Raw genomic sequence first — 27,472 nt, 5'->3', positions numbered from 1 at the left:
AGGATGCCTGCTGCCTAGCCCCTCCAGGGTACTTTACCCATAGAGCAGACATCTTAGGGTTCTCCCATTAGATCTACACAAGGCTGCAGACACCCTACAGAGTCACCGTGGGGCCTCAGGTCATGCCCTAGTGTCCACTGAACTCACATTCAATGTATGGGCATAGATTTTGTAAATTTAAGTCCCGTCAGAGCTCACAAAGCCACTTGGGATGTAAACCATCCCTCTTCAGGGCCTCACAAGCATATCTTCCTCAGGGTCTCTCATTGTATCTACGGCCATAGACTCCAGTTCCCACTGTCCATGAGAAAATTCACAGTGCAGGAACTGAGCTGACCCCACAGCCCTACTAAACCACAAGGATGCTGGAGCAGAGCATGGAGCTTACTCATGACTGGGCCTACAGCAGCCCTCCCTTCCTTGTAGCAATGGTGGACAGCAGTCTCTGCTTCTCACTGTGAGGCTTCTCAAATGTAATCCTTGCAGCCGGCTGCAGAAACTCTTTGCAAGGAGCAGGTGTCAAATGCCTGAAACCTCTTTGAATCAGGGACATATTTCAGGTGGGGCCAGGGCGTCCTTCAGGGTTTGTCATCAAGGCATAGGACCCTGGTACAGGTTGGCAAAGCAAGCTCTCTTTTAGTGTTTTACAGTGGGGCTAACAAAGGATGCCACTCCTACCCACTTCATTTACCCCTTCAGTGTGTTCCTGCCATACACCCCAAGGGTGACCAGACGGACCAAGCTGTCTTCCATAGCTCAACCCTAAGGCACATTCTGACCTGACCCTGCAAACCCACACAGCTCCCAAAAGAGCAGCCCTGAGCTCTGAATCAAACACCAGCTCCAGCCAGGGATTTCCTAGAAGAAGCCCGGACCCTCCTCAAGTGTTCCTGATATGCAGCTAATGAAGTTTGCATGAGGCTTCTAATCAAAACATATTCATGACAGAATCACTTAAGAAACTCATGGCACTGTTAATGTTAACTCAGAGAAGTTCCTGAAAGTCGAGTGGCTTCCTACAGACTGCTGGCAAGGAAAGGAACAGAACAGGCTGCCTCGTCTAGCCCCTCCCTCCAGGCTTTCAGTTTCCTACTAGGTTGGACAAGATCAGACATCCAGTGGCAGCAGTGGCGGTAACATTGGGGAGCTTGCTGAAGAAGAGACAGGTGAGAGGCTGGGGTGTGCAGGAAGCAAGGACTAGAGGGCAGGCAGGTGGTCTGAAGGTTGAGGATTCTGTGCGGTGGGAATGGCTGTCTCAGATAAGGGATGAGCAAAGGCAGAGCTGGGCCATCGGACAGGCGGTTGGGATTCAGGAAACACAGGAGACAGGGTCAGGGTTGTGGACAACATCCAGAAGGACCTGTGTGTTTCAGGTGCCTCAGGTTTGGCTCTGGAAGAGTAGAGGCAATTGCTTCAGCATTCACAGAGTGGGACGAGTAGCATGGAGTCCTCCCTTCTGCCCTCTCAACATGAATGTGGAGCATTTGAAGGATGGGAGGGCCAACAGAGTGCTACAGGCCTGTGAATGACAAAAGTGCCCTCGTCCGGTAGCACAGGTTCCTGCAGCATCTCATCACCCACAGCTGTGCGCATGTGCCTATATGTAGCATCCTGAGCTTTTGCCCTCTCATACCCACATCCTGGATACTCACAGATGCCCATGAGCATCTCATAGCACACACACACACACACACACACACACACACACACACACACACACATACACATACACATGCACACATACACATACACACATACACATGCACACATACACACACGCACATATACACATACACATGCACACATACACACACACAAACACATGCACACATACACATGCACACATACACACACACAAACACATGCACACATACACATGCACACATACACACACACGCACATATACACATACACATGCACACATACACACACACAAACACATGCACATATACACATCCACACGTGCACACACATGCACACACATGCACACATTGTACACATGCACACACATCCACATATACACATCCCCATGTGCACACACACACACTTATACATCCACACATGCACATGCACACACATGCTTCAGGCCAGACACCAGGGTGCTCGGTGGCTCCTTCCCACTCTCCCTTTCAGTTTTTCCTTTGAGATACATCCCACCTTCAAGTTGATATCTGCAGTTTAAAAAACAAGTTATCTGTCTTGAGTATAAGAGTTGTATTCAAGAGGCCAGGGCTGAGCCTGATTCCCTTGGGCAGCTATAAAGTGTCTCTGGAAAGTAAGGCCCAGGGGTTGGGGATTTAGCTCAGTGGTAGAGCGCTTGCCTAGCAAGCGCAAGGCCCTGGGTTCGGTCCCCAGCTCTGGGGAAAAAAAGAAAAGAAAAGAAAAAAAGTAAGGCCCTGAAAGGTCTTGGGTCCTTACAGGGAGGGGAATATCTGCTTCCAGCAAAGGTGGAGGCTTTCTGTGTCAGCAACCTTTTCTAGCCGCATGCCAGTGGACGTAAACTTCATGGGGGCTTGACATGGAGGGGACACACACAACAAGTCACTAAAAGGGAAGTGCTGGCTGCCTTCCTTCAGGCAGCATCTGAGCCGGGTCCACTGTGCTTCTGGCTAAGCTGGGCGCTATAGCACTGTCTCTGAAAGGGCATCTTCAGGCAGTGAAGAAAGAGCCTGTGGCCCAGGAGGCAGAAGTCTACTGATGGTCAAGAATAAAGGTAGTGTCTCTGAGGCCAGAAATTCTTCAGTGGTCTCCAGAAGGGACCTGAAAAAGCTTAGGCCACCACAGGACAGACTTCTGTGACAAGAGAGTGGCCTTGGCTAGCCTGAGAGGTGGCTTTAGATGACTTGCCAAAGTTCCAGGGCAGATGACACAATGGTGCTGAGCCTGAGTGATATATTTTATATCCATGATCCAGTGAGACACCTACAGCCAAAGAAACCCAGTGATGTCCCCTGTCCCACTGCCAACACTAGCCCAGAGGTGTTGTCTACTGAAGAAGGGACATGTGAGAAACAAAACCCAGAAGTGGCCGAGTCTCCCTCTGGACAGAGAAGTGAAGCAGATGGAGGTTAAGATAAGATTCAGCCCCAGCATAGCCCAGTTTCAGGTGGGACAGCACCCCAGATAGGGCCCACTCTTCAGTGGCTGCAGTTCTGAGAGCAGAACCGAGTCCCAGGGACCCAGCAAAGCTATCACTTAGGAGGTTGTGTCCTGGCAGAAACATTTGAATTGGAGAAAGTGTTTCATAACACTGTCTCAGGGAAAGTGTTAGGTAGATCTTATCAGAGATGGAAAGCCCCCCAAGAGAATGGCCACACCTTTCTAGATGTTTCCACCCACACAGGTCCAAGAAACTCAGAATGCTGGAGAACTGGTTATGTGAATCCTGGTGATGGGCAGGGGTGGGAAACACTAAAAAGCTGAGTTTGTAGGTGTGGAGTAGGTTCTGGCAAACTTCTGGTTCTAAGGAAAGAAGTTGCAATGTTAGGAGACAGTTCTGGCTGGGAAACAGATCTTGAGGAAGATAAAAACCAAGGAGGGGAGATTATTTGGCCAGATGCTGAGTCAGGTGTCAAAGATGCTTGCTGAAACCTGTAAGGTAAAGGTGGATGCCCAAGGCCAGGCCACAGGTGCTTGGTGTCAGGGCTCCTGGTTTGGTGGGCAGCCAGTCCTGCTTACCCAGTGCAACGGCTGCACATGGTGAACTCTCATACTCTTGAGTTTTCAACATGACTTTCCGGGCAGATCTGAGAACTTAGCAAAAAAAGTCCTGTGTGTGTGCACGTGGGTGCACACTCGAGTGCACGTATGCATGTGTAAGGGTGCACATGTGCGGGTGGATACATGTAAACACTTGTGGAAGGTGTTACTCCTCAGACACTGTCCACATTGCATTTTTTTTTCTTTTTTTCGGAGCTGGGGACCAAACCCAGGGCCTTGCGCTTGCTAGGCAAGCGCTCTACCACTGAGCTAAATCCCCAACCCCCCACATTGCATTTTTGAAACATGCTTTCTTATTGGCCTGAGCTTACCAAGTAGGCTAGGCTAGCTGGCCAGCAAGCCAGGGATCTTCCTATTTCCACTTCCCAGTGGCGAGATGGTGAGCATGTGCCACCATGTCCGATCTTTGTTTTTTTTAATTAAAATATTTTAATCTTACCTGTGTGGGTGTATAGCAAGAATATCTTGTATATTGTATAGATGTCTCACCTGTCAATTAAAAAAAAAACTATGGCATGTAGGAAAGGATAGCATAAACTGTGGGGCATCCGGAAGGCAGAAAGAATTCTGGGATAGAGCCAGGGGGGACATCACCCAGAGAGGCATGAGGAGATGGAAACATGGTAACCTGAGCACAGGTAACCAGCCACATGGCAGAATGTAGGTTAAAATAAATGGCTTGTCTTAAATTATGATCTAATCAGAGAAGAGCCTACCTATATTGCTAAGGTATGTATAAATATATTTTGATTCTGAGTTTTATTTCTGGGAGCATGGGGCTGAAAGGAAGAACCGGGCCTAACAGCTACATGGGTGTTTTGCCTGCATTTATGTCTGGATATATATTATACACCTGGGTACCTAGTGCCCTTAGAGGCCAGGAGAGCCCCCTGGGGGATCCAGGACTAGAGTTACAGACTACTGTAAATCAGCATGTGCGTTCTGGGAATCAAATCCAGGTCCTGGGGAAGAGCAGCATGTGTTCTTAACTGCCGAACCATTGCTCCAGCCCTCATACCTGACTTTTTGTTGTTTTGTTTTGGAGACAGGGTTTTTCTGTCCTGGAACTGCCTTTGTAGACCAGGCTAACCTCAAACTCAGAGATTCACCTGCCTTTACCTCCAGAGTGCTGGAATTAAGGTGTGTGCCACCAAGCCTGGCTAATACCTGACTTTTTTAGGTTTTAGAGAGGGCACTCAAGACAGGGTTTCTCTGTGTAGCCCTGGCAGTCCTGGTACTCACTCTGTAGACCAGGCTGGCCTTGAACTCACAATACCTGAGCTTTTAATGTAGGTTCTAAGTGTCAAACTCAGGTTCTCTTGCTTAGCACTTTACCAACTGAGCCATCTCTTCAACCTCTGGTAAACATTTTAACTAAAACTTGAAGCTTTGGAAGGAAAAAGAAACGAGGAAAGTATCTGTGTACAGAACTTCTCATTACTGAGGAAAAGAGATGAGAGAGAGAGAGAGAGAGAGGCGTAACCAAAAAAGGAATTAGCCTTGTGTAAGGCAGACAATGTGCTTCTCTAAACACAAATGTTTCATAAACCAGTCGGAAGTCAGATAACCCCATGAGAAACTGGCAAGGCTTAGCAAGGGCAGTGTGCAAAATAGAAACCCTCCAGGAGCAAGAAGTCCTGGGAAAAGAGCACTGGCTCCCTACACTTTCCGTGCTCCTGTGCTCTCCGTGCTCCCGTGCTCTCCGTGCTGCCGTGCTCTCCGTGCTCCCTTGCTCTCCGTCTCCCTTGCTCTCCGTGCTCCCGTGCTCTCCGTGCTCCCTGTGCTGTGAGTCCAGGAATTTATTCTCTCACAGTCCTGGGGCCAGAAATGGGGGTTATAATCATGTCCAGAATATTACATACTGGCTTGAGAGGGTCAGTTTCTGTCGTGAGGCTCTGGGAGGTCAGGAATTGTGGCTGCACCAATCTCATCTCTGCCTCAGTGTCGGATGGCCTTCATCTCTATGCCTGAGTGTCTAAGATATCAGTCCTATTGGGTATGGCTCACCAGATCCAGTAGGACCTCATCCTGACTAGCTACACTGTATCAGCTCACCAGATCCTGTAAGCCTTCACTAGCTACACTGTATTGGCTTAACTCCCAATGAGGCCACAGTCACTCAGTAGACAAATATCTTAAGGGACAAATGGTATGACAGGGAGAGACAGAGTATAGGGAGGTGGTGTAACTAAGCGTTACATAAAATGATCTCATTTTTGTGTGTGCATACACACACACACACACACACACACACAGAGAATACACAGAATGTACACGAAAGGATGTTTTTATATGCTTCTGGCTTCTCTCAGCTTGTGTCTATCCAGCAGTTTCTATCATATGCCTTTCCCTTGCTTTTTCTTTGGGAAAGGGGTGGAAAGAACTTTGGTAGTAGTGAGGCAGAGTCTCAATCTGTACCTCGGACTGGCCCAAGCACATGGAAATCTTCCCGCCTCGGCACCCCAGTGTTGGAATAACAGGTGTGAGCCACCATGACTAGCTTGTCTCATGGTTTTCTGTTGCAGGTTATTTTTGAAGGAGTATGTGAGAAATGTAGTGGCTTAAGCAATCTTCCCTTCTTCCAACAATAAATTAGAAAATTTTTAAAAAGTCCTAGAGTGGACATACCTCTAATTCCAACATTCAGGAGAACCTCAAGTTCAAGGTCAGCCTGGGATAGATAGAAAGACCCTGTCTCTAAACTAAAAAGAAAATAATACTGCTGTTTTTGGTTTTTGAGACAGGGTTTCATGTGTCCTAGATTGGCCTTGACTTTATTATGCAATGGGAGCAGACCTTGATCTTCCAATCTTCATCCCTCTACCTCCCAAGGTCTAAGATTACAACACGATTGTGTAAAAGTAAATTTTATTCATCTGACGTAATTGTCATCTCAGAGGCCTTCTGTTGAATAATTTTTCTTAGCTCTTTCTGAACTCTGGCTGGCTGGTTCAACCCAGGTGTTCTGGCTTAAACTCCCCTCCACACTGACTGATTCAAACTGGCTTTACTCAGCTTCTGACTTAATTACTCTTCCTGGTCTCAAATGAACTCTAGCAATCTGTTCTAAACTTCTGGCTGACTTGTTCTGTCCTCACCTGTGTCTAGTCTGCAACCTGACTTAAAACTGTCCTGGTAAAACTGCCTCTGAACTCCACAAACTGCACAGCCATAAACTAAATTCCCCTATACTGCCTCTCTGCCAACTCAACCGAACTGGTTTACTAGAACTCGGAGATTTGCTTGCCTGCCTTCTGGGATTAAACACATGACTGTATTCCAGCCGGATCACACAGATCTAGAAGGTCTTTGAATGTGATCCCTTGTCAGAGCAGCCATGTTGGTGGATTAAATTTTTTTTCTACATGCTTGTCTGGAAAAAGTTGTAAAAATAAAATTAAAAATAACTCCTCCTGTCCTAAAACTCATAGATACTCCATCATAGTCCTGGAACCACATAACACAGACCCAACTTCAAGGTAATACCTGTCACCCTGGAATGTCTTGGAACATGGCTTAGGAGGGGGATCCCCTTTACCTGGCCCAGTCTGCTCCCAGGAGGTTGGAGACGGGTTGTATCTGAAGCGGCAGCAATGTGAGTGAGGGTGGAGATGTAGGTCGAGCACAGAGTAGGGCAGGAATTTGAGACTTTGGAATTCCATTCACGTAACCCAAGATTAAGCACTGCACCTCTGGATGGGTTTGTCTAAACCAAGAAGGAACCCTGTGTGGACTATGGGTACTGGATACTGAGGCTATGTCCTTTGTAAGTCTGTTACTGTGACTTGGTGCATGCAGGCTGATATAAAATATAGGAGCTGGGAATGGTGGAGCATTTTATCCCAGCACTCCAGAGGTGGGAGTAAGTGTATCTCTGCTCTTAGGCCAGGACAAGCTACAAAGTATGTTCCAAGTCAGCCAGAGCTTCATCTAAAAAATAAAAAAGAAAACAAACAAAGAAAGAAAAAAGTGAGAAAGGAACAAAAAAAGGAAAGAAGGAAGGGCGAGAGAGAGGGGGGAGAAGAGAGAGAGAGAGAGAGAGAGAGAGAGAGAGAGAGAGAGAGAGGGAGAGGGAGAGAGAGAGAAGTCGGCAACAAGAAAAATTCAATGTTTCTTTCTATAATTCCAGCACTTGGGAGGTTGAGGCAAGGAGATACAAATTAAGGTCATCCAAGCTACATAGCATGATACTGTCTAAATAAATAACTAACAAGTGACTTCACATGTTGTCTCTGCCATGATTTCATTCCCGTAAGTGCAATCCAGGCAGCTGCTAGCTCTGTGGAAAGTTCTACAGAATTGCATAATGTGTTGAGCGTGGTGGGACTTGCTCCTCATTTCAAGCATTTGCCTCATTGCTTTACCACAGCCAGTGACACCTCATCAAGTATTGGTCAGGAGAAGGGGGCACTACTGGCAGCTCAGAGTCCCGCAGAAGCTCAGGTATTCAGGCAGGGCTGGTCAAAAGCTCAGGGACTGCACACCCCTAGCCAGGCTAGGACCACTCCTACCAGGCTCAGCAGCAGCCTCAACGAGCCTCCGACCTCTGTGCTTTCCTTCTAGGGAGTGTTCCCAGACATCTGGAGAGGACAACGGTCTCCTAAGGCCTCCCACCCCACCGACTGGCCATGCTGACCCGTCCTGTGGTGTCCACCATCCCTACTCTCAGGCTGTTCAGCATCCTCCTCATGGTTGTTTCCCTGAATGCTCAGAATAAAAGTAGGTGTGGGTCTTCCGCCAGAGGGAAGGATGCAAGGGCCCAGACAGGTTAGGAAGGACAAACCAAGGTTAGATCCAGGTGATTACTGCCACCCAGCAGACTCATTACCGAGGATGGACAGGAGGACTGGTGTCCCCTGGGCTACGGGAGTGTGAACTATGTATCTCTGAGGGTGGCTGACAACAAAGGACCAGTCACACTTGGAGCTGATGTTAGATCACCAGTGGGACTGCCCAAACCACACCCAGACTGCAAGGGAGTCTTTGCCAGGCAACAAGAGTACCACATAACTGAGGGTCTGCCTAATGGCCTCTGGATACATCCAGCCTTGTCCAGCAGCCGAAGCATCATCTGGACCTTTAGGACAGCAGATACTCAGGACCATCAAATGGGGGTAGAAAACAAGTCCCAGGGAGTTCCCCCAACATAGCTCTCCAGATCAAAAAATCCCCGGTGACATCAGCGCCATTCTGTCCTTCCACACAGTGTGTGCCTATTTTTGGCCTCATCAGTGTGAAATATCCCATTCTATCTCTCTGCCCATGGCCTGCAAGAGCAGCCAGCAACTGTCCTACATACAGCTCCACCTTGCCCATATGTGATCTCCTCTCCATACAGGCTGGGACAGACCTATCTGCACCGAGAACATTGTGTCTGTGCCTAGAGGCAGGCCTGCAGTGATGAGCTGTAACATCTCTAACACCTTCACCGATGTCACCATCCAGCTGACTGCCCATGGGAAGGACAGGACCATCTTCAAGAAAAAGCCCCAAGGAAACTTCTCTTGGAGTGGGTGGGAGCTCCATGTTCAAGGGGGGCAGGCACAGCTTGTCATCAAAGACGCCCAGGACGACCACAGAGGGATATACTTGTGGCAGCTGCATGGACGCCAGAGATATTACAGAAACATCACCCTGAATGTTTCAGGTGAGGTAAGGGCTGTGGAGCAAGGAGGTGGGAGGGGATAAAGGCCAGTGTGTAGAGTGTGGCAGAGAAGTACTGTGACCTTCCCTTTTCCTTTCTCTCCTCCGTCTTCCCTCCTCCTCCTCCTCTTCCTCCCTCCTCTTCCTCCTCCTCTTCCTCCTTCCTCTTCCTCCTCCTCTTCTTCCTCCTCCTTCTTCTTCCTCTCTCTCTCTCTCTCTCTCTCTCTCTCTCTCTGAGTAGCTTTGGCTGGTCTGAATTCACAGGAATCTCTCTGCCTCTCTGCCTCTCTGCCTCTGCCTCTTAAATGTTGGAATTCTAGGTGTATGCCAACTTCCCTATCTTTCTTATCTAGATCAGGACTACTTGCTCTGGGAATGGTGCCATCTATAGTAGACTGGACTCTCCTGTATCTGTTGACTATCAAGACAACCCCCCACAGACATGCCCAAGGTCTATCTGATCCAGGCAGTCCCTCAACACAGACTTCTTTCTCATGTGGTTCTAGGCTATGTCACATTGACATTTAAGGCTATCTAGAACAGCACTACCATAGCTACTTTCACAATTTGTTTACAAAGACTTCTGTTCTCCTGACACCCCTCTGTGCCACCCTTACATCCCTCTAGAGGCCAGCATACCCCCTGATGTGCTGTAAGCACACCCATCCTTACTGCACCTAGAAATGGGTCCCTCCCAGCCTGAAACCCACTGCCCAGTTCACCCTTTCTGTACCTGTAAAGCACCTCCTCCCCCAGGCTCCATCTGGCTGCCACCCTCCCCACACGAGTTCATTCTGTCACAAATCAATGAATCCCTAAAGGTGAGCCTTACATCTGTCCTCCTGGAACCAGCCAGCAGGACTCCTGCAGCGGGAATTAGGGTTGGATTCACATAACACTCAACCTGATGGTATGTCTCTGGCAGAGCCTTCAAATGAGGACAAGGTCACAGACACGAGGCTGTTCACATCCCTCCCAGGTAGGTGTCATAACCCTGTCTCTAGGCTGTGCGTTCCAGCCACTCCTGATACCATGGAGCTAAGCACTGCCCCCCTGGGCCCCTTCACCCTTAGCCCTCCTTGTACATGCCCAGGAGGTATAACTGCCCAGGATGTGGGATCAGCAGGTGGCAGATATTGGGGAAAATAGGACTGGGAGCCAGTGATGGAAACCCTCATCCCTGACTTCCTGACCCACTTCAGATCAAGTCAAGAGCTCCCAGCTAGAGGCCAAGCCTGGGACCCTTATGGGAGTCATCATTGCTGTTTTGGCCTTGGGAGTCCCAGGAATCCTTGCACTTATCTGCTACAGGCACTGCCGTTCCCAGAAGCCCCATTGGGTATGTACCTCAATGCCTGTGGGTGGGGTGTTCCTGGCATCCTTCCCTGGCACTGCCTTGGGGAGACCCTGAGTTCTGCTGCAAAAGGGGTTCAGAGGGATTGTAGAGCCTACACAGGATCAAGACAGCAGGGTCCAATCCAAGAACTTTTTTTTTAGCCTGATACAGCTAAGAATATAGGCCCCAAATTAGGCCTGCAAGGACCATCTGTTCTCAAGGTTTATTTTGACCCTGGAATTCTTTGGAGAGTCTTGAGTCTACAGGATCCTCTCAGGACTCTTGGGAACGTGTGTTTCTGATCCAGGGTGTTTCAGGCCTATGATGCCCTGGAAGTAAGTCCTTCCTAGCCTTATCCCCAGGCTTTTCTGGGAGGAAGCGTGTAACAAAAGCTGAGTGTTCTTAGCTAGGTGGCATGGCCATTCACATATGCAGAGTATGAGATGGTAGGTCATCTGCACATGCCTGTGCCCATCTGTACAGAGATCTCAGTTCAGGAGTTCACCCCCGACCCCCTCTCATCTCTCTGTCTAGGTAAGGAGGTTCTAAGTCTGTGCCCAGTGGAAGCTAATGGAGCTGCCTGCAGAGTTGATTCCAGAGAGAGGCCACCAACATGGGCTTATCATGTTCTTCCTCCTTGGAGGCCTCTGGAACCCCAAACATCATGGAATCATCATTACATGATTGACAGTGCAAAAGACTTTGTTCAGTTTGCTGGGCACAAAAGACCTTTCCCTGAGGGTAATGGAGCTCTTGGTTCTGTGCAGAAGAGGGGACAGTGACTCACTGAAGAAGGACCTTGGAAGTTGGAAAACAGTTTAGGCATTTTTGGTCACATGAACAAGAATATAGCTTCCTGACTATGGTCTTCAGTCATCTGATCAGCTCCTCAACTCTTCCCCAAATTGGGAATTCCAAAGCAGCACAGCTCTTGACGCTCAGCATGGACTCCTTTTCTTCTGCTAAACCTCTGAGGTCAGGGTCTCTCCACTACCCAAAGATCTCCAGCGTAAGCCTGATGCTGCACCAAGGTTTGCTTCAGGTAGAACGTGGGAACATACCTGCTTTCTGACTGACAATGGAAACGAGTTTGGGAAACCCAGATGTCAGGTTCCAAGGGCCAAAATAGGGAGATAGGACTTTAAGATGAATCACCTCCCCTCTCCAGCCCCTGCAAGGCAGAGTGCTGTCAGAACAGGGTTCTATGAAAGAGTGCAGGTGTTGGTTGCCAGGCATTGCTCTCTGAGGGTCATAGAGAATCTCGGGATTCCCTGGGGGTTTCTCTTTAGCAGACCCCTCCTCCAGCCCCAACTCCCTGATTCGTAGCCACTATCCACTGTTTTTTACTGACCTTCTGTCCTGGTTACAATGTTATTTTTTTCCTTACAATAAAAAAAAAAGATTTTTGATAGAAAATCCATACTTTATTTACTTTTATTTATTATTTTATTATCATTGCGTTGTGTATGAGTATGGGCATAGACATGCCAGGGTGCATTATGAAGGGCAGAGGACAAATTTTGGGAGTCACTTATTGCCTTTCACCTTGTTTTGAGGCAGAATCTCTCTTGATTCTGCTACTGTGGTATATGTTGCAACCTAGCTAGCCCATGAGCATCCAAACAATTCTCCCATCTCTACCTCACAAGTGCCAAGAGTGCCCAGATGACAGATACACACACCAAATCTGGCTTTTACATAGATTCCAAAAAATAAAATCTAGGTCATCAGGTAAATGCTTTTACCTGCTGAGCCCTGTTACTGAACACTATATGTGCCACACTTTATTCTAGATACTAATCTTTAAATAAATATAATAAGCCAATGATGAGACCAGCAGATCAGCTGGGAAATACAATTGTTAGTCAACAACATAAAAATCTACCAGAAACCTCACACACTGGTACCTGAATGAAAGCTGAGACCAGCAATGCTGCCTAGTACCTGCGGCCTCCAGACTATGATATCTCTGAGGCTGCAACCTGTGACCAGACGCAGAAAGACTTGTCAGGTCAAAGTAAGGTGATCTCAGTGCTGGGCTTGTGAGACCATCTGTCAGTTACTTTTCTTGTTGGAACAAAATAACTGAAACAGGCAGCTTAGGGAAGAAAGGGTTACTTTGTCTCAGTTTGAGGACACAGTCTATCAGTGGGAAAGGCCTGGTAACAAAACCATGAAGCATCCGGAAACATTGTGTTCATTCAGGAGGCAGAAAAACCCAATGAGGGTGCTCAGCTTGCTGTCTCTTCTCTTTACTGGTTTTTCAAGATAGGGTTTCTCTGTTTAACCCTGGTGTCCTAGAACTCGCTGTGTAGATCAGGCTGGCCTTGAACTCTCAGAGATCCAACTGCCTTTGCCTCCCAAGTACTGGGATTAAAGCTGTAGGCTACAATATTTGGCTTGCTGTCTCTTCTCTGTTCAACCTGGAATTCCAATCCTGGCCCATAGGGTAATGCTAGCCACATCCTCCTCACTTACATTTTTGTGGAAATACTGGCATAGACATATGGAGAGGTGATTCACTGTCCTTCTAAATGTAATCAAATTGAATGATAACAGAACATCCATGGGTCTTGTTGCAGCCTATCAGTTCTCCCGGTCTCCTCTGAAACTTAACAGCTCAGGGCCCTATGTGTCTCAATTTGAAGCTTGTCATGTGTTTTCTAAACCAGTCACATGTGCTGATGTAGGAAGCTCTATCAAAAGTCATTTCTGAACCTCTACTGAAAAGGGGAAACTTCCAAATCCACGAAGTCCCTCTGCCCCTGGCAGCAACAGGGATTCCAGAAGGAAACTGAGTCAGAGGCTTCAACTATTCTCGTCCTTATGGTTTCTGTCTTTTCAGGTTTTGTCTGTCAGGGACTGAGTCCCACTATGCTCCCTGTCCCGGTTCTTTCTGTCAAGGGGAGGACATAGAATTCTTATAGGAACCTTCAAGGGCCACCTGGGCAGATGCTGCCTGCCTTCAAACATGTTACCTCTCATAGAGTAGGAAGCTAGTCCCAAGAAACTCATCTACACCTACACTGTACATGTGCACATCTGTGTCATGTAGATGATACATCTGTGTCATGGGACCTCCAACTCACCACCAGCACAGGGAATGGTACAGGGATGTGCTCTGAGCATTGCATCCCTGTATGATGGTGTGTGTGCATTGTCTGCATGTGCACATGAGACCGCCCTGCACAGTGACACACATTGACTCTGTCATTAGCACTAGTGGCTCACAGGAGGCTCCAGGACAATGCATGCTCCTCCTACTGTTCTGGAGATCAGGGCCAGCAGGGTCTTTGACACAAGCCTGTCACTTCCATCCTAAGAGAAGGGCCACTCTTGTGGTGTCTCCTGTCTGTTCATTGGTTCAGATGACTTGCTTCTGTTGTGCTCCCAGGGAGCCTCTTCTTTAGGGCCAAAGCCAGGTCTTCTCAGTCAGGCTAGTGTTTTACCTTGGGTGATGTTTTATAGATGTGAGGACATGATTCAGACCCCAAAGGAAAATGACTCTAAAGACCAAGCTCCTGGCAGCAGAGACCTAAGCTTCAATCTGACCCCTACCCGCCACACTGTGCACATATTTCCTCCTGCTCCATCCCCAAGGCTCCCCAACACTCCACTCACTCTACTTCCCCTCCCTCACCACTGTTGGCTCAAGTCAGTCCAAATAGGCTAGTAAGTAATCCATGCTATCAGCTACCAGGATATGGAGACACCTGTAAAACTCAGCTTCCCAAGAGGAGAACACACATATGGCCCAAGGACATGAGCCATATCTACAGATGACTCTGTGCGTGACCATGGAGTCATGCATGCAAACCCCAAAAGCATGAAAGACAAAGGGATGGACTGAAGAGATGGCTCAGTTGGTAAAGAGGTGGCTTTGCAAAATTGAGGACCCAAGTTTGATCCCCAGAACCTGTGTAAAAAAAAAATTAAAAGCTGTGCACATTTATAATCCCAGCACTGAGAAGGTAGATCTCTCAAACTCACTAGCATACCTAATCTGATGAAACCCAGGCCAACAAGAGACCCTATTTCCCTATTTCAAAACTGTACATAGTGTTGTCCCACACACACACACATACACATACATACACATACACACACACACACACACACACACAAAGAGAGAGAGAGAGAGAGAGAGAGAGAGAGAGAGAGAGAGAGAGATTAAAAATAGGATTGAGCCACAGAGGACAGTAAGAAATTGGCACCCAACACTCCTAAATTGTCAGCAGATCCTGCTGAAGAAATTGAGAGTGACCTGGGAGCATAAGTCTCTGAAAACCCCACAGATGAGACAGGAGATGTCACAACTCCTGGCAGAGGAGGTTCTGACCAGAGGATGTGCAGAAGGTGACTCCTAGTGGAGCTAAGCAGGACACAAGCAGCTGTGACTACCAATGGAGACACAGCAGTGCTGCACACACACGAGAGGAGACATGCCTAACCGGAGTGGCTTTTTTGCACACAGACTCTCCAGAAGGCTGAGCACGCACCACCTGCAGACACTGACATTTGAGTTGGGACTGTCACTGGGAAAGACTTGTAATGTTCTTGTCCCCGCCTTATAGTTTCAAAACAAATAATCTAGTTTCACTTTCACAGTGAGTTTTCACTCAGACACGAAAGGCGTTTTGATGGCTGGGTGAGACACTGGGAAACTTCAGCTGCCCTTCAAGATTCCTTATCATAGGACATTCTTGCCCTGCTATACCAAGGACCCCTACCTCTGGTCAGTTAGCCAAAGCCTTGCAAGGAGGAATAAGACAATCATGGGATCATGGTTATTTGACCCTCTCTCTAACATGTGTTGGCAGTGCCCAGTGTGGACACTAGGCTCCTGCCTACCTTACCTCGATTCTAAAGCTCCTGCCTTTCCCTGTGTGTGATTGCCCAGAGTGGCCTTCCCAATACGGGGAAACAAGTTCCCCTAAAGGAGCAGCTCCTGAGTACTGAATCAAACATTGACCCCAGCCAGGACTTTTCTAGGAAAAGCCTAGACTTTCTTCCTGTGTTCCTAAGACAAGCAGCTAAAAGCAGCTTCCAATTAAAATGTTTTAATGAAGGAGTCACTGAGAAATTCATCACTGTTGTGTGAACTCAGGGTAGTTCCTGCAAGTGACACTGTTTCCCAGAGTTGTTTTCTTCCTGGATTAATAGAGTCGGTTGTGTATGTGTGGGTGGTAGTTGGACTGTCTCCTCTTGGTCACGCCCTCAAGTCAGGATGTGCTTAGTGAGAGCTACACCAGAGTTCACTTCCAGAGGAGCAGGTGAGAAGCTGGAGCACACATCCAGGTAAGGACTCATCGGGGCATGGCAGCAGAGTGTTGGGGCCCTAAAGACTGTGGGGTGAAGCCCTCAGGCAGGGCGTCCTGGCTGCAGCCTCTCTGGGACCCTGTCTCTTCACTGGATGCCTCTGTCTTGGGGATTTGTCCAGAGTAAAGGTGAGACTGAGATAGTGTTCGAGTGCCCTGGACATCAGGAGCAGAGTAGATACCTCCTCCACAGGTGCCTCCTACTGAGCTCCAGGAGGAGCAGAGGCAGCCGCTAGATTCTTTGGTGTGTATGGGTGGGAAGAAGAGAGTAGAGCACTCTTCCTTGTTATAGGACCATGGGTACAGAAGCCAGGGCATGCAGTTGCCCAGGCCTACAGGAGAGGGACTTGATGCACACGGGTGAACTGTGTTTGATATGTGATATGTATGACCTTCTCTGAAGCTGGTCACTCAGAGAATCAAGAATCTATGTCATGCTCAGTCAGGGACCCTGTGGATCCTGTTGTGTGGGTCTCATTTAATATAAGTAGAAGCCAACCTCTGCCTGTGAGGTTGAAGGCTCATTTTTCCTGTGACTTTCTACTTCAAAATTCTTGAGGCTCCATGCATGCAACTCCCAGATCAACACTGTGCTGTATGAGATGCTCCACAGAGGGGGATCAGATCTGCTTCTTTTTTTTTTTTTTTTTTTTTTTTTTTTGGTTTTTTCGGAGCTGGGGACCGAACCCAGGGCCTTGCGCTCAGATCTGCTTCTAACTGTTTTGTGGCTCAGCACTCACACGGGTAGACACAGGCCATGGGGTCAGACCCATCAGGAGATTCAGCAAGGCATTAATTGCAAAGGCATTGGGAGAGGAATGTCCGGAAAGGAGACATACCATGTTGACTGTGTAACCTGAGTCCTCAAACAGAGATCCAATTCTGAGGGTTCCAATTCGAGGGTTCTGCTGGCCCCTGTAAGAAAGCAAATAAGGCTGGGGATTTAGCTCAGTGGTAGAGCACTTACCTAGGAAGCGCAAGGCCCTGGGTTTGGTCCCCAGCTCCGAAAAAAAAGAACCAAAAAAAAAAAAAAAAAAAAAAGAAAGCAAATAAAATTACAGGGAGGGAACTTAACCAACACAGTCCTTGGGCAAGAATAACAACAAAGTCTGTTGACCCATCTTTAAGGTACTAACATGAGCTTTGGGCTTAAACAGAGGAATGGGAAGAGCACCATCATTAAGAAGTCCTGGTCACAGTGTAGTCTGGTTGGTTACTGTCTCAGTTCTGATTGAGTAGGGTACTGCCAAGAAGTCCTTGTTGAGGGATAATGGGGTTCCAAGAAGTGACTCCTCCTGCTGGGGTGACTGTGTTAAGGGATCTGTGAGAATGTAATTCTGACACTCTGCGCTACTTCAAATTAAGAACAATGACTGGAGACTTTTCGTGCGTTCTGGGAGGGACCTGGAACAGGACATTTCAAAAGCCAACAGATGCTTCAGAGGCTCTTGTCTTTGTTTCTTCAGCCATAAGGAGTTTGGGGAGGTTAGACAAATGCTCCTTGAGTAGCTACCATACTTACATGCACAGCTGAGCATGAACTGGACCAGAAAAGACACAGCTGCACACAAGGTGGACACGGGTTCATCCTGCTTCTGGTCATTCTGGTGACTTGGGTAAAGAGGTCCTGTTATAGCTGGCAGAACTCCAGAGGTTCCCAGGGCCCGAGAGCCAAGGTTGCCAGGACCTGGGACCACAGACAAAACAGAGGTCTGAAAGAGGAGCAGTCCTAACTTCTCCCTCTTTGTGATCTCACCCTCACCAGGGTGGCACGTGACCCCAGTCCGCTGGAAAAAGGCTGCGAACTCTCGTGTTAGGATGTGGCGTGGAGCAGTTAGTAATTTGGAGAAAAGCCAGAGCCACACTAGCTGTGGAGAATCAAGTTTGTCTCCTTCCTCTATATATGTCCCAAGGAACAAACTCAGGCAGTCAGACTTGGCAGCAAGTGCTTTTTAGCCGCTTGGCAGAGGGCTCTTTCTTTCTTTTATATTTTTCTGGTGCCTGTTCTTCCAGAGTGCTGGGATTAAAGCCAGGTGCATCTACACCCGGAAAAAGACATTGAAAATTTGTGCGTGTAGGAGTGTGTGTGGGTGTGGGCGTGGGTATGTGTGTAGGCGTGTGCATGTGCATGTATGTACGCACAAATCTGGAGGTCAGAGGGCAACTTCGTGCCCTGGCAGTCATAGTTTCGAGGCAACCGCCTTTACCTCGCCAGCCCTTAAAAGACATTTTTAACATAGATTGATTCAAGAACAGGGGTTAATAGAAAGAATTTCAGGAAAAGAGTAAGGCATACCCAAGAGTCACATGCCACCCCCTAAGGGGCAGAAGCCAAGGGGGAGAAGCTGGTGTTGTTCCCCTCTCCAAGGAAAATCACATTTTGTTGTATTTAAAATAGGCATGTATTGGATGTTGGTGTGTTTTGAAAGAATTGTCTTCAAAGACTTACTAAGAAATTTAAGTGATGGGGTTAGAGCAATAGCTCAGAGGTTTAGAGCACTTACAGATACAGGTTCAGTTCTCAATACACACATGGCTGTTCACAACTGTCCACAAATCCAGTTCTAAGGGTTCTTCTCTTCTCTTTTCCTCTCTCTTCTGGCCTCTGAGGGCACCAGGCATGCGTGTGGGGCACATACATTCAGGTGAAACACTCATATACCTAAAAAATAAATGAACAAGTAATTTTTTTAAACTAAATGATCCTGGGTGTGGTGGCACATGTCTTTACTCCTAGTACTCGGGAGGCAGAGGCAGGTGGATTTCTGTGAGTTCAACAGCCTGGTCTAAAGAGTGAGTTCCAGGATAGCCAGGACTACACAAAGAAACCCTGTCTTGAAAAACAAGCAAACAAACAAACAAATTTAAATGAGTTTGCAATGATGTTTCTGAGGACTGTAGGCATGTAAATCCTGGGTCACAGGCTCAGGAAGGTAGGGTACCATTATTGTAAATGGAAGGCAAAAATAGTCTTGTGTGTTTGAGTCCCAGAAAGTATCAGGCAGTTAGACCAAAGATATATCACAGGTTCATTGCCCCTTGGGACAACCTCCCAGTTCTTTCTTTCTTCCTTTCTTTCTTTCTTTCTTTCTTTCTTTCTTTCTTTCTTTCTTTCTTTCTTTCTCTCTTTCTTTCTTCCTTCCTTCCTTTCTTCCTTCCTTCCTTCCTTTCTTTCTTCTTTCCTTCTTTCTTTCTTTCTCTTTTTGAGGTAAGGTCTCCCTGTGTAGCCCTGGCTGGCTTTGAACTCACAGAGATCTGCCAGCTTCTGTGTGATTAAAAATGTGTACCACTGCATGTTTTAACATGGAAATGTTTTATATAAAGGAATATTGTCTCTGTATAAGTAATCTTTCAAAACAAAATGTTATATGTGCTGGAGTCTCGATCCCATGTCCCCATTGTTTCCCTGTTTTTCTACACTTTCTCAGAAAGGGAAGCTGGAGGCAGGCATAACCACAGGGTGCTGGAGGCACTTGACTCCGTCTTGTTTATGCTGGCTCTCAGAATCCAGAAGGCCATGATCCAGGGTGCCACTCTCTGCTGAGCTAGGCTAGACACTCAGGTGGCCAGGGCTGGTCTTGTCACTGACGAGGAACAAAGGGTAGAATACACACACTGGAGTTTGCACTTAGAGCCCAGAGGATTCATCTGACCTGGTGGAAAGAAAATATCCACCTGTGGTTCTCAGTCTGAAGGTGAGCCCAGAGCTCAGAGAGGGAAAGACTGCTGGACTGACATGTTTCTCCTACCCCCTTGACTGGGTTTCTCCGAAATCCATTTCTAACTAGGTCGCTAGGAGAGGCAAAGTTAGGCTACCAGAGAGAAAGAGGGGATAGCCATCCAATTTCAGAAGCAGCTTTGAGAACTGGGAGGTTGTCCCAAGGGGCAGTTCGATGCTTGCCCTTTCCTCTGATAGCAATCTCAGTCCACTTGGCATTTGTGTCCATAGGGCAAACCAAAGGCCCCCTTAAAGTCAGGGCAACCTGCCCAGCTTTGACTAGGTAGGCCAGGAACAAGAAGCTGGCCACCATACCTTCAGTCCTTCTGGGGAAAGATCTTGGTCTACTCTAAGGTCGTTCACTATGCTGTGGTTTTCACTTAGTCACCTGACTATGGTGCCTGACCAGCACCACAGTGACCATAACAAGGCTGTAGCACCATCTAAGCGGAGGTACCCAAGAGTAAAAGAGAGGTGAGCATCGAACCATCTGGGGCTCTCAGTGTGATGATCTCATGGCGGGCATGAGAAGAAGCCTCGGAGGATCAGGGTCTGAGGATGGTCTTGGTTTTGAGCGACCGAGAATCCTGGAACTCTTGATAAACAACGTTTCCAGCTTCCTAAGGAGGCCACCCCGAGAGTTCCAGCTTTCCGGGAGAATTTATGGTACCCTCAGGGCCAAGATGCCTCCTAATGTGAATGTTTTTTATGGCATCTGGAGGGGACTGCACAGATGTGTTCCCTGAAGTGAGGAAGCAACAGGGAAGTCCTGTCACGCTCAGTGCTAGCCGAGAGTTTCTTGCATCCCCCAGAGAGCTGAGTCCCCAAGGCTGAAGAATGCCAGCCCCCCAGTACTACTGGACCTTGTTCCCACCTCCCTGAGGCTCAGCCCAGACTGTTTCACTTTCCATGGGTGTCCCTGTCTCAACTTCAGCTGTGAATCAGTAGACATTATGTAAACAGTCTTTTGGCTGAGGCTGCTAACTTTCCATGTCACTTGAGTCCAGATGAAGAACAAGACTGACCTTTGACTGGCCTTCCTCTAGCACAAGAGTGTGGACTGGGCCTCCCAAGGGGCCCCCAAACCTTCCCGAGGGGGCTACTAGCAAATGTCCCAGAGAGCAAAGCGGTGCTCCGTGTCCAAGTCCGAGAGGCTACAGAGAGACTGGGCAGGGCCCCTTCCTACAGCTCAGTGGATCCAGATGCACTTGTTTGAGTCCCTACTGTGTGCATAGCGTGTGTCAGGGCTGTGGGAAACAGAGCTGATGACACCGTCATGGTCACTCACCTCTGCTCTCTTATCCTCCTCCAATATAATATTTATGTACACGTATACGCACACATGTATGTGTACATATATGAGTGTGCATGTGTTTATGTTTAGGGTGATGGAAGCTGGGAGAAGTTGGAAAACAGGTTATTACATATTTACAGAAGAGGCGGCAAACTATAAGTAAGGTTGGGTCATGCTGTCTCTGGGGTGCTCTCTGGCGGATGAGGTCCCTAACAGGAAGTATGAGTGATTTGCAGAGCCTTCTCTTTTATTGCCAGTCAACGTTCCAGGCCCCCTTGAGCAGGGTCTACTTATACCACAGAGGCTGCACTAGTAAGAAGGATGTGTGGGAGGGTATAAATCATGTGCTGGGAACGACAAATCAAGGCCTCAAAGGATGGTGCAAAGCGTAGCTTACGTGCCCAGGGACCTGGAGTTGCTGCTACCATAAGACAGAGTCAGGTGGGTTGACTCTGAAGCATAGGAGAAACTGTCTACCCACTAAAAACAGCATGTAGCCTGTCCTGTGGTAATCAGAAGAAGTATAAAACTCACTTGTTCTTTAAAAGTGTAGAGTTACAAAAGTAATATTTGCAACCAGGCAAATAGACAGAGCTTGGGTTTGAACAAGAAGGCACCGGACAGGCTGCTTGCCTGAAAGGTGGGTGCAGGTTAGACAGTGTCTAGTCATTTCTGGCATGATTTATTGTGGTGGGTGATCTTGGTTGTCAACTTGACTACATCTGGAGTCAACTAAAACACAGCTGCTGGGCTGTGTGGGATTTTCTTGACCTCAGATTATCTGAAATAAGAAGAATCACCCTAAATGTGACCGGCACCTTCTGGTGCCCAGATAACACGGGAAGGGGAGAAGAAAGCTTTGGTTTTTGCCTTCGCCCTCACTGGAAAGTTCATCTAGCCTCCTGCTGCCTCCCCTCACCAACATCAGAGCCTACTTCTTCAGGATTTCAACATAGACGGAAGATAAGCAGTGACCCTCCAGGCCTTCAGCTCCAGACTGGGACTCTTGAGATGACCAACCTAGGGGACTGAACAACTCCCAGATTCTTGGCCTCTCTGGTACGAGACAGCCATTGTGGGACGACACAGACCACATCCTATAAGCTACCGTGCTCAGCGTGAGGGTGGCCAAACAAGTGAATGAGGACAGGCGGGGCGGGTGTGAGAACAGCAGAGAGAACCACCCGAGAGGACAAGGCGGCTCTGAGAGGCAGGCAGTGTGCACAGGACAGAGGCTGCTTAGTGTACAATAGAGAGACAGTTCACAGGTCACAGGTCAGTGTGACAAAACTGTAACATGACCCTGTTTCCGTACGAAGTCCAACTCGGACGGTTTGCCTGATTTGCTGTAAAGCTCTGAGAAAGAAGTGTATAAACAGCCAGTCCAGTGTGCCTGTCTCCTGACTGCCATTTGCTCATTGCTTTCCCTCAGCCAGCCCCACACCCCTTACCAAATGTGAGGACAGGAGGAGGGGCTTCACTGGTGCCTGAGGGCCCTGTATAGGTTCAGGAATCTGGGAAGGGGTGAAAAGGAGGATACTGGGCTTCAAAGCCCTTCTCAGATTGGTGCTATTTTCATGGGCATCTGCAGCTGCTTTAGGGACTTCTGACCCCCCTCTTTTTCCTTCCCCTCTATAGGGTCCAAAAAGCAAACAACAACAACAAAACAAAACAAAAAACATTGACCAGAACAATTGTCTCCTGAGGCCCATCCAAGGAATGAGCCATGATGGTCTGCTGGGCAACATACTCTGGCCTGTTTCCCAGAATGCTCTGGGCCCTCCTTCTGCTGGCAGCCTCCCTGAATGCTTATAATAAAGGTAAGTCTGGGTTTTACTAGTCTCCTGGTGGGAGGGTCAGACCAAGTTTGGGCCCAGGTGGTGACCTTGACTTCACAGACCCAATACGGTGGAAACTGTTGAAGGAGGTTGAGGTGAGTTACATATCTCTGAGAGCAGCACCAATAGTGCCTGGGGTCACTGTCGGGGCATTAGTTGGGGTATCAAAGATCTAGGCTGCAGAGTAAAGAGTGTGCTCTCTACACAGAGTGGGACGAATCCAGTTGCACTGTGCCTGAGGTGTCTGCAAAGAGAGGTGACCGCGTGGTGATGGCCTGCAACATCTCCAACACCTTTAGAGACGTCACCATAACTTTGACTGCCGGTGAAGAGACTAGAACCATCTTCGAAAAAATGCCTCCAGGAAACTACTCTAAGGACTCATGGCAACTTCAGATTCAAGGAGGCCAAGCCCAGCTGGTGATCACAGATGCTCAGGACATCCACGCAGGGGAGTACTGGTGGAAGCTGAGTGGATTCCAGAAAAATTTCAAAAACTTCACCCTGGATGTTACTGGTGAGCTGTGTGCTAGGAAGTGAGTGGGCGAGCAAGGGAAAAAGAAGCAGAGAGGAACCCCTCACAATTGAGCTCTGGACTCCACATACAAACAAGGACCCTACATGTCTAAACCTACTGCCCTCCCGACCCTTTCCTTCCCAGTAGAGTCCCTCTGGGTTCCGCTCCCTGTGGTCCCTCACACCAGTTCAATCCAGCACAGTCATATGAACCTGTAGGACACGGGGGTAACATCAGAATTCCTCCTGACGTAAGGTCGAAGTACATCACAGCCACTATCCCCATTGTCTCTGGTAGGACCCCAAGACCAGAAAGAAGCTAAGGGCTGGAAACCACTCATGTTCTCTGATTCCCAAGGTAGAGGCCCTTCACAGTTTTCCCTCTCGGGTCACATAGCCCCTATTCCTGGAGCCCCACCCATAGCTCCCCCAACCTCCTGCACAGTCCTTTCCTACCTCAGGAGTCCGTGGTGGGAGCATCGAGGAGTGGGAGAGGCACAGGGGTAGAGCGATACCAGAGCGAATTCATAATGCAAGGCAATTCTCATTCACGCCTCTGTTTCAGGTCTAGCCACTGACAACCAGAAACCAGAGAGCTTGCCGATCATTGCTGAGCCCCAAACTGCAGTCAAGACAAAAGCTGTCTCCGTCATCATCATCACCGCCCTCACCATCATCGCAGGAATGAGTGCATTTGCTTGGTACAAGCACCGCCGTTCCCTGAAGCTCCGCGGATACAAATTCCAGCAGATACAAATTCCAGTACCTGGTCTGAGTCATGGGTCCCCTGGTGGCCCCTACCTGATACTGCCCTAAAGTCTCCCAATCCCTGCCCCAAAAAGATGCGTAAGAAGCCCTGTTAGCTCCAAACAACAGACTACAGAGAACCTCACCTGGCTACGGCTGACAATCCAAGCCCTGACTTGGGACAAGGTCACAGGAGCTCTCTGTCCCCAAGCCCTCATTTTGACCTTAGGACACCCAGAGGTCAGAATGGGGTCTGTACTCCTCGGGTTCCTCCCAAGACTCTAGGGAAATTCACACCGAGGGCAGAGCTGTGGTTTTTAATTGAGGATGCCCTGGAAATTGACCGAGCCCCTCCTGTACTCAAAACGTAGACTCTGTTGGAATTTGAAATATATCAAAGTATTTGAGACTATCCCAAGTGTGTGTGGTGTCTGTTTATCTGTGTAAGCTGTCTGTGCTGGAGTATCTGTGCCTTACACAGGCCCGAGCCAGGATCTCAGGCAACTTCTCCCTCTCCTCTCCTCTTCCCTTTCTTTCATATTTCTTTCCTTTCTTCCTCCCTCTCTGTCTCCCTCTCTCTCCAGATGAGGAGGCTCTAAGCTTTATGGGTGATAGGATCCTGAGGGGAGCCCCCTGCAGAATGGATCTGTATTCTTGGAGGATCCAGAGCAATGCCAACACCATGGATTTGGAGCCTCTGGAGCCCCCATTACCCTGCGAACATTCATGGACATATCACCACCCACTGGCAACAGCAAGGAAGAGCCTTGTTTGTATTTGCTAGACACAGTAACCCATGTCCGACGCCTGGGGAGAGGCACGGGATCCCACCATGTCCTAAGCAGAGACAGGGACATCAGGTCACCAGGAACAGGCCTCATAAGCGATGATCTGGGCCTCTCTCTGACTCTCAATAACACACTTTCCCCTGTGATCGCTGGTTGCTCACTCTGCTCCTCAACTTTTACCAAAATGGGGAAATTCCAAGTAGCACAGCCTTTGGCCCTCAGGGCTTATTCCCTCTGCCTTTTAAAGGGGAGGCCTGAGCTCCTTCCTTGCTAAACTCACTCCACTTCCCTATGGTCTCCGGTGCCTTCAGGAGCTTGTGGGAGATTCCGTACCAGCTTTGCTCCAGGTCCACAGAGCGTGTCTTCTAACTCACAGTACCTTCACAGGTCCTGTTGTTAGGGCCCAAGATGATGCACCACCGCACTCCTACCACAAGGGGGTGGTGTGGGCCTATACGCGGGGAGCCCTCAGGGACAAGGAGCTCATTGAGGGGGCAGAGGCCCGCTAGTGGGCACTGCTTTTTTAGGGGGACAGCTGGGCCCTCGGAACTCCTCGTGAACCTCTCTCATTGTAGACCCTCTCCCTGACTTCCTACTTACCTCCACCCTCACCTGCTGTTCCTCTTGGGCCCATTATCTTCCTTGTGATGCCAACTCGAATAATTTCATCTTCTATACACTATAACTCATTCTTCAGTAAAACACTTCATGATGCAAATTGTTAAATAAATATAGTAAATCAACAATTCTATAAAGCCATGGGGCTGCTAGGAAATACACAGGTTATTGAGAAACATTAAAAACCCACAAAACGGGGCTGGGGATTTAGCTCAGTGGTAGAGCGCTTACCTAGGAAGCGCAAGGCCCTGGGTTCGGTCCCCAGCTCCGAAAAAAAAAAAAGAACAAAAAAAAAAAAAAAAAAAAAAACCCACAAAACTCCTCTTCCTGTAAGCGTAGAGGTGATCTGTGAAGATGGTCCCTTGACCCAGAAAACCCCACAAAACCATGCAAATCAAGAGGTTCCAACCTTCATGTTCACTTTAAGAACACCCAGGAAACTGCCCAGGTCATCAAGGGTATGCATATCCACAAAGCCACCGAGCATCTGAAGGATGTCACTTTAAAGAAGCAGTGTGTGCCATTCCTGCGGTATAATGGTGGTGTCGGTAGGTGCGCCCAGGCCAAACAGTGGGGCTGGACACAGGGGCGGTGGCCAAAAAAGAGTGCTGAATGTTTGCTGTATATGCTTAAAAATTCAGAGAGTAATACTGAGCTTAAGGGTTTAGACGTAGATTCTCTAGTCATTGAACACATGCAGGTGAACACGGCACCTAAAATGGCACCGACGAACCTCCAGAGCTCGTGGCCGGATTAACCCATCCATGAGCTCCCCCTGCCACATCGAGACGATCTTCACTGAGAAGGAACAGATTGTTCCAAAGCCAGAAGAGGAGGCTGCACAGAAGAAAAAGATATACCAGAAGAAACTAAAGGAACAAAAACTCATGGCACGGGAATAAATAAATGCAGATAAAGCAAAAAAAAAAAACAAAAAAACAAAAAAACAAAAAAAAAAAAAAAAAACACCCCACAAAACAGGACTGGAAAGATGAGTCAGAGATTAAGAGTACTTGGTGCTCTTGCAGAAGACCTTAGTTTGGCTCCCACTACCCATGGTGCTCACAACCATCTAAAACTCCAGTTCCAGGGGATGCAATACCGTTTCTGACCTCCACCTCCTCCTGCATGCATTTGGTGCAAATTGGTACAATCAGGGGTGCACATGTAGATATAAAATAAATATTTTTTAAACCACAAAACACTTGCATGTTGAATTCTAAAGGTCACAGTTGAGGAGGCTTCCTGTTGCCCTTTACCTGGTCCAGATCGGGCCCATAGTAGCTTTGAGGTGGTGACCCTGAACCCAGGTGCATAAGGACATGTACCTATTGGTCTAAACTAAGGTTAGTGTCATCATGATGCTCAGTTTGGGCCAATTCAAGCCAAGACAGCCCACCAGATCCTCCGTGCCCTGGGTCACATTGGGGACAGTTCACCCGGCCCATGCATCTGGGGCTTCTGAAACTGTTACATACTGCCTAAAACCAGTCAAGACTGCTGCTACATAAAGTCACAGCAGGTGTCAGCTCTGAACCCTCACCATAGTGGGAGGGACTGCTTAGCAGCCACCGGAAACTATGTAGAAGCCCTTGACTTTGTTTTCCTCCTCCATGGCTTCTTTCTTTTCAGGTTTTCTCTGCTTGAAACTGAACGCTGTCCTGCACCGTCCAGGCTCCCTTCTGTGTCTTTCCCCTCTACTCCAGCCACAGGGCTCTGTAAGGTCCTTGTGCCAGGCTCATGTGATCTGCCCCTCCCTAGTACTTTGATCCCTGTTTCTCTGTGGCTTTCCAACTTCCTCCAGCCGGCCCTTCCCCCATGTGCCCTGGGTCCATGCGATCAGGTACCTCGGGTCCCCTTTTTGTAATGCTTCTTTGAGTATACTCAGATTATAATCCTGAATGGTTTGTGTAGTAATAATAATTTCCCCTTAACG

At 48.3% G+C, this 27,472-nt stretch overlaps 2 protein-coding genes across 14 annotated transcripts; both read left to right on the top strand.

Moving 5' to 3' along the window:
• The first annotated feature begins 914 nt into the window (after nucleotides 1-914).
• On the top strand, nucleotides 915-12,119 carry Sectm1a (secreted and transmembrane 1A). Of its 2 annotated transcripts, NM_001013043.1 has the most exon segments (6): nucleotides 1,103-1,166; nucleotides 8,284-8,439; nucleotides 9,059-9,367; nucleotides 10,289-10,342; nucleotides 10,566-10,702; nucleotides 11,234-12,119. In NM_001013043.1, coding segments are annotated over 5 exon segments (606 nt in total). In that variant the 5' UTR covers nucleotides 1,103-1,166; nucleotides 8,284-8,348; the 3' UTR covers nucleotides 11,249-12,119.
• Nucleotides 12,120-15,956: 3,837 nt separating this feature from the next.
• Nucleotides 15,957-25,677, top strand: Sectm1b (secreted and transmembrane 1B). 12 transcript variants are annotated; one of them, XM_087571042.1, is made up of 6 exons: nucleotides 15,957-15,997; nucleotides 21,973-22,088; nucleotides 22,668-22,849; nucleotides 23,076-23,384; nucleotides 23,682-23,741; nucleotides 23,949-24,542. In XM_087571042.1, the coding sequence occupies exons 3-6, from the start codon at nucleotides 22,756-22,758 to the stop codon at nucleotides 24,197-24,199; spliced, it is 714 nt and encodes a 237-aa protein (XP_087427168.1). In that variant the 5' UTR covers nucleotides 15,957-15,997; nucleotides 21,973-22,088; nucleotides 22,668-22,755; the 3' UTR covers nucleotides 24,200-24,542.
• Nucleotides 25,678-27,472: the final 1,795 nt, after the last annotated feature.

The sequence above is a fragment of the Rattus norvegicus genome, chromosome 10 (genome assembly GCF_021556685.1).
Source record: "Rattus norvegicus strain SHRSP/BbbUtx chromosome 10, alternate assembly SHRSP_T2T, whole genome shotgun sequence".
Lineage (NCBI taxonomy): Eukaryota > Metazoa > Chordata > Mammalia > Rodentia > Muridae > Rattus > Rattus norvegicus.
The sequence above is the reverse complement of the archived record's forward strand: the minus strand, read 5'-3'. Positions and strand labels throughout refer to the sequence as shown.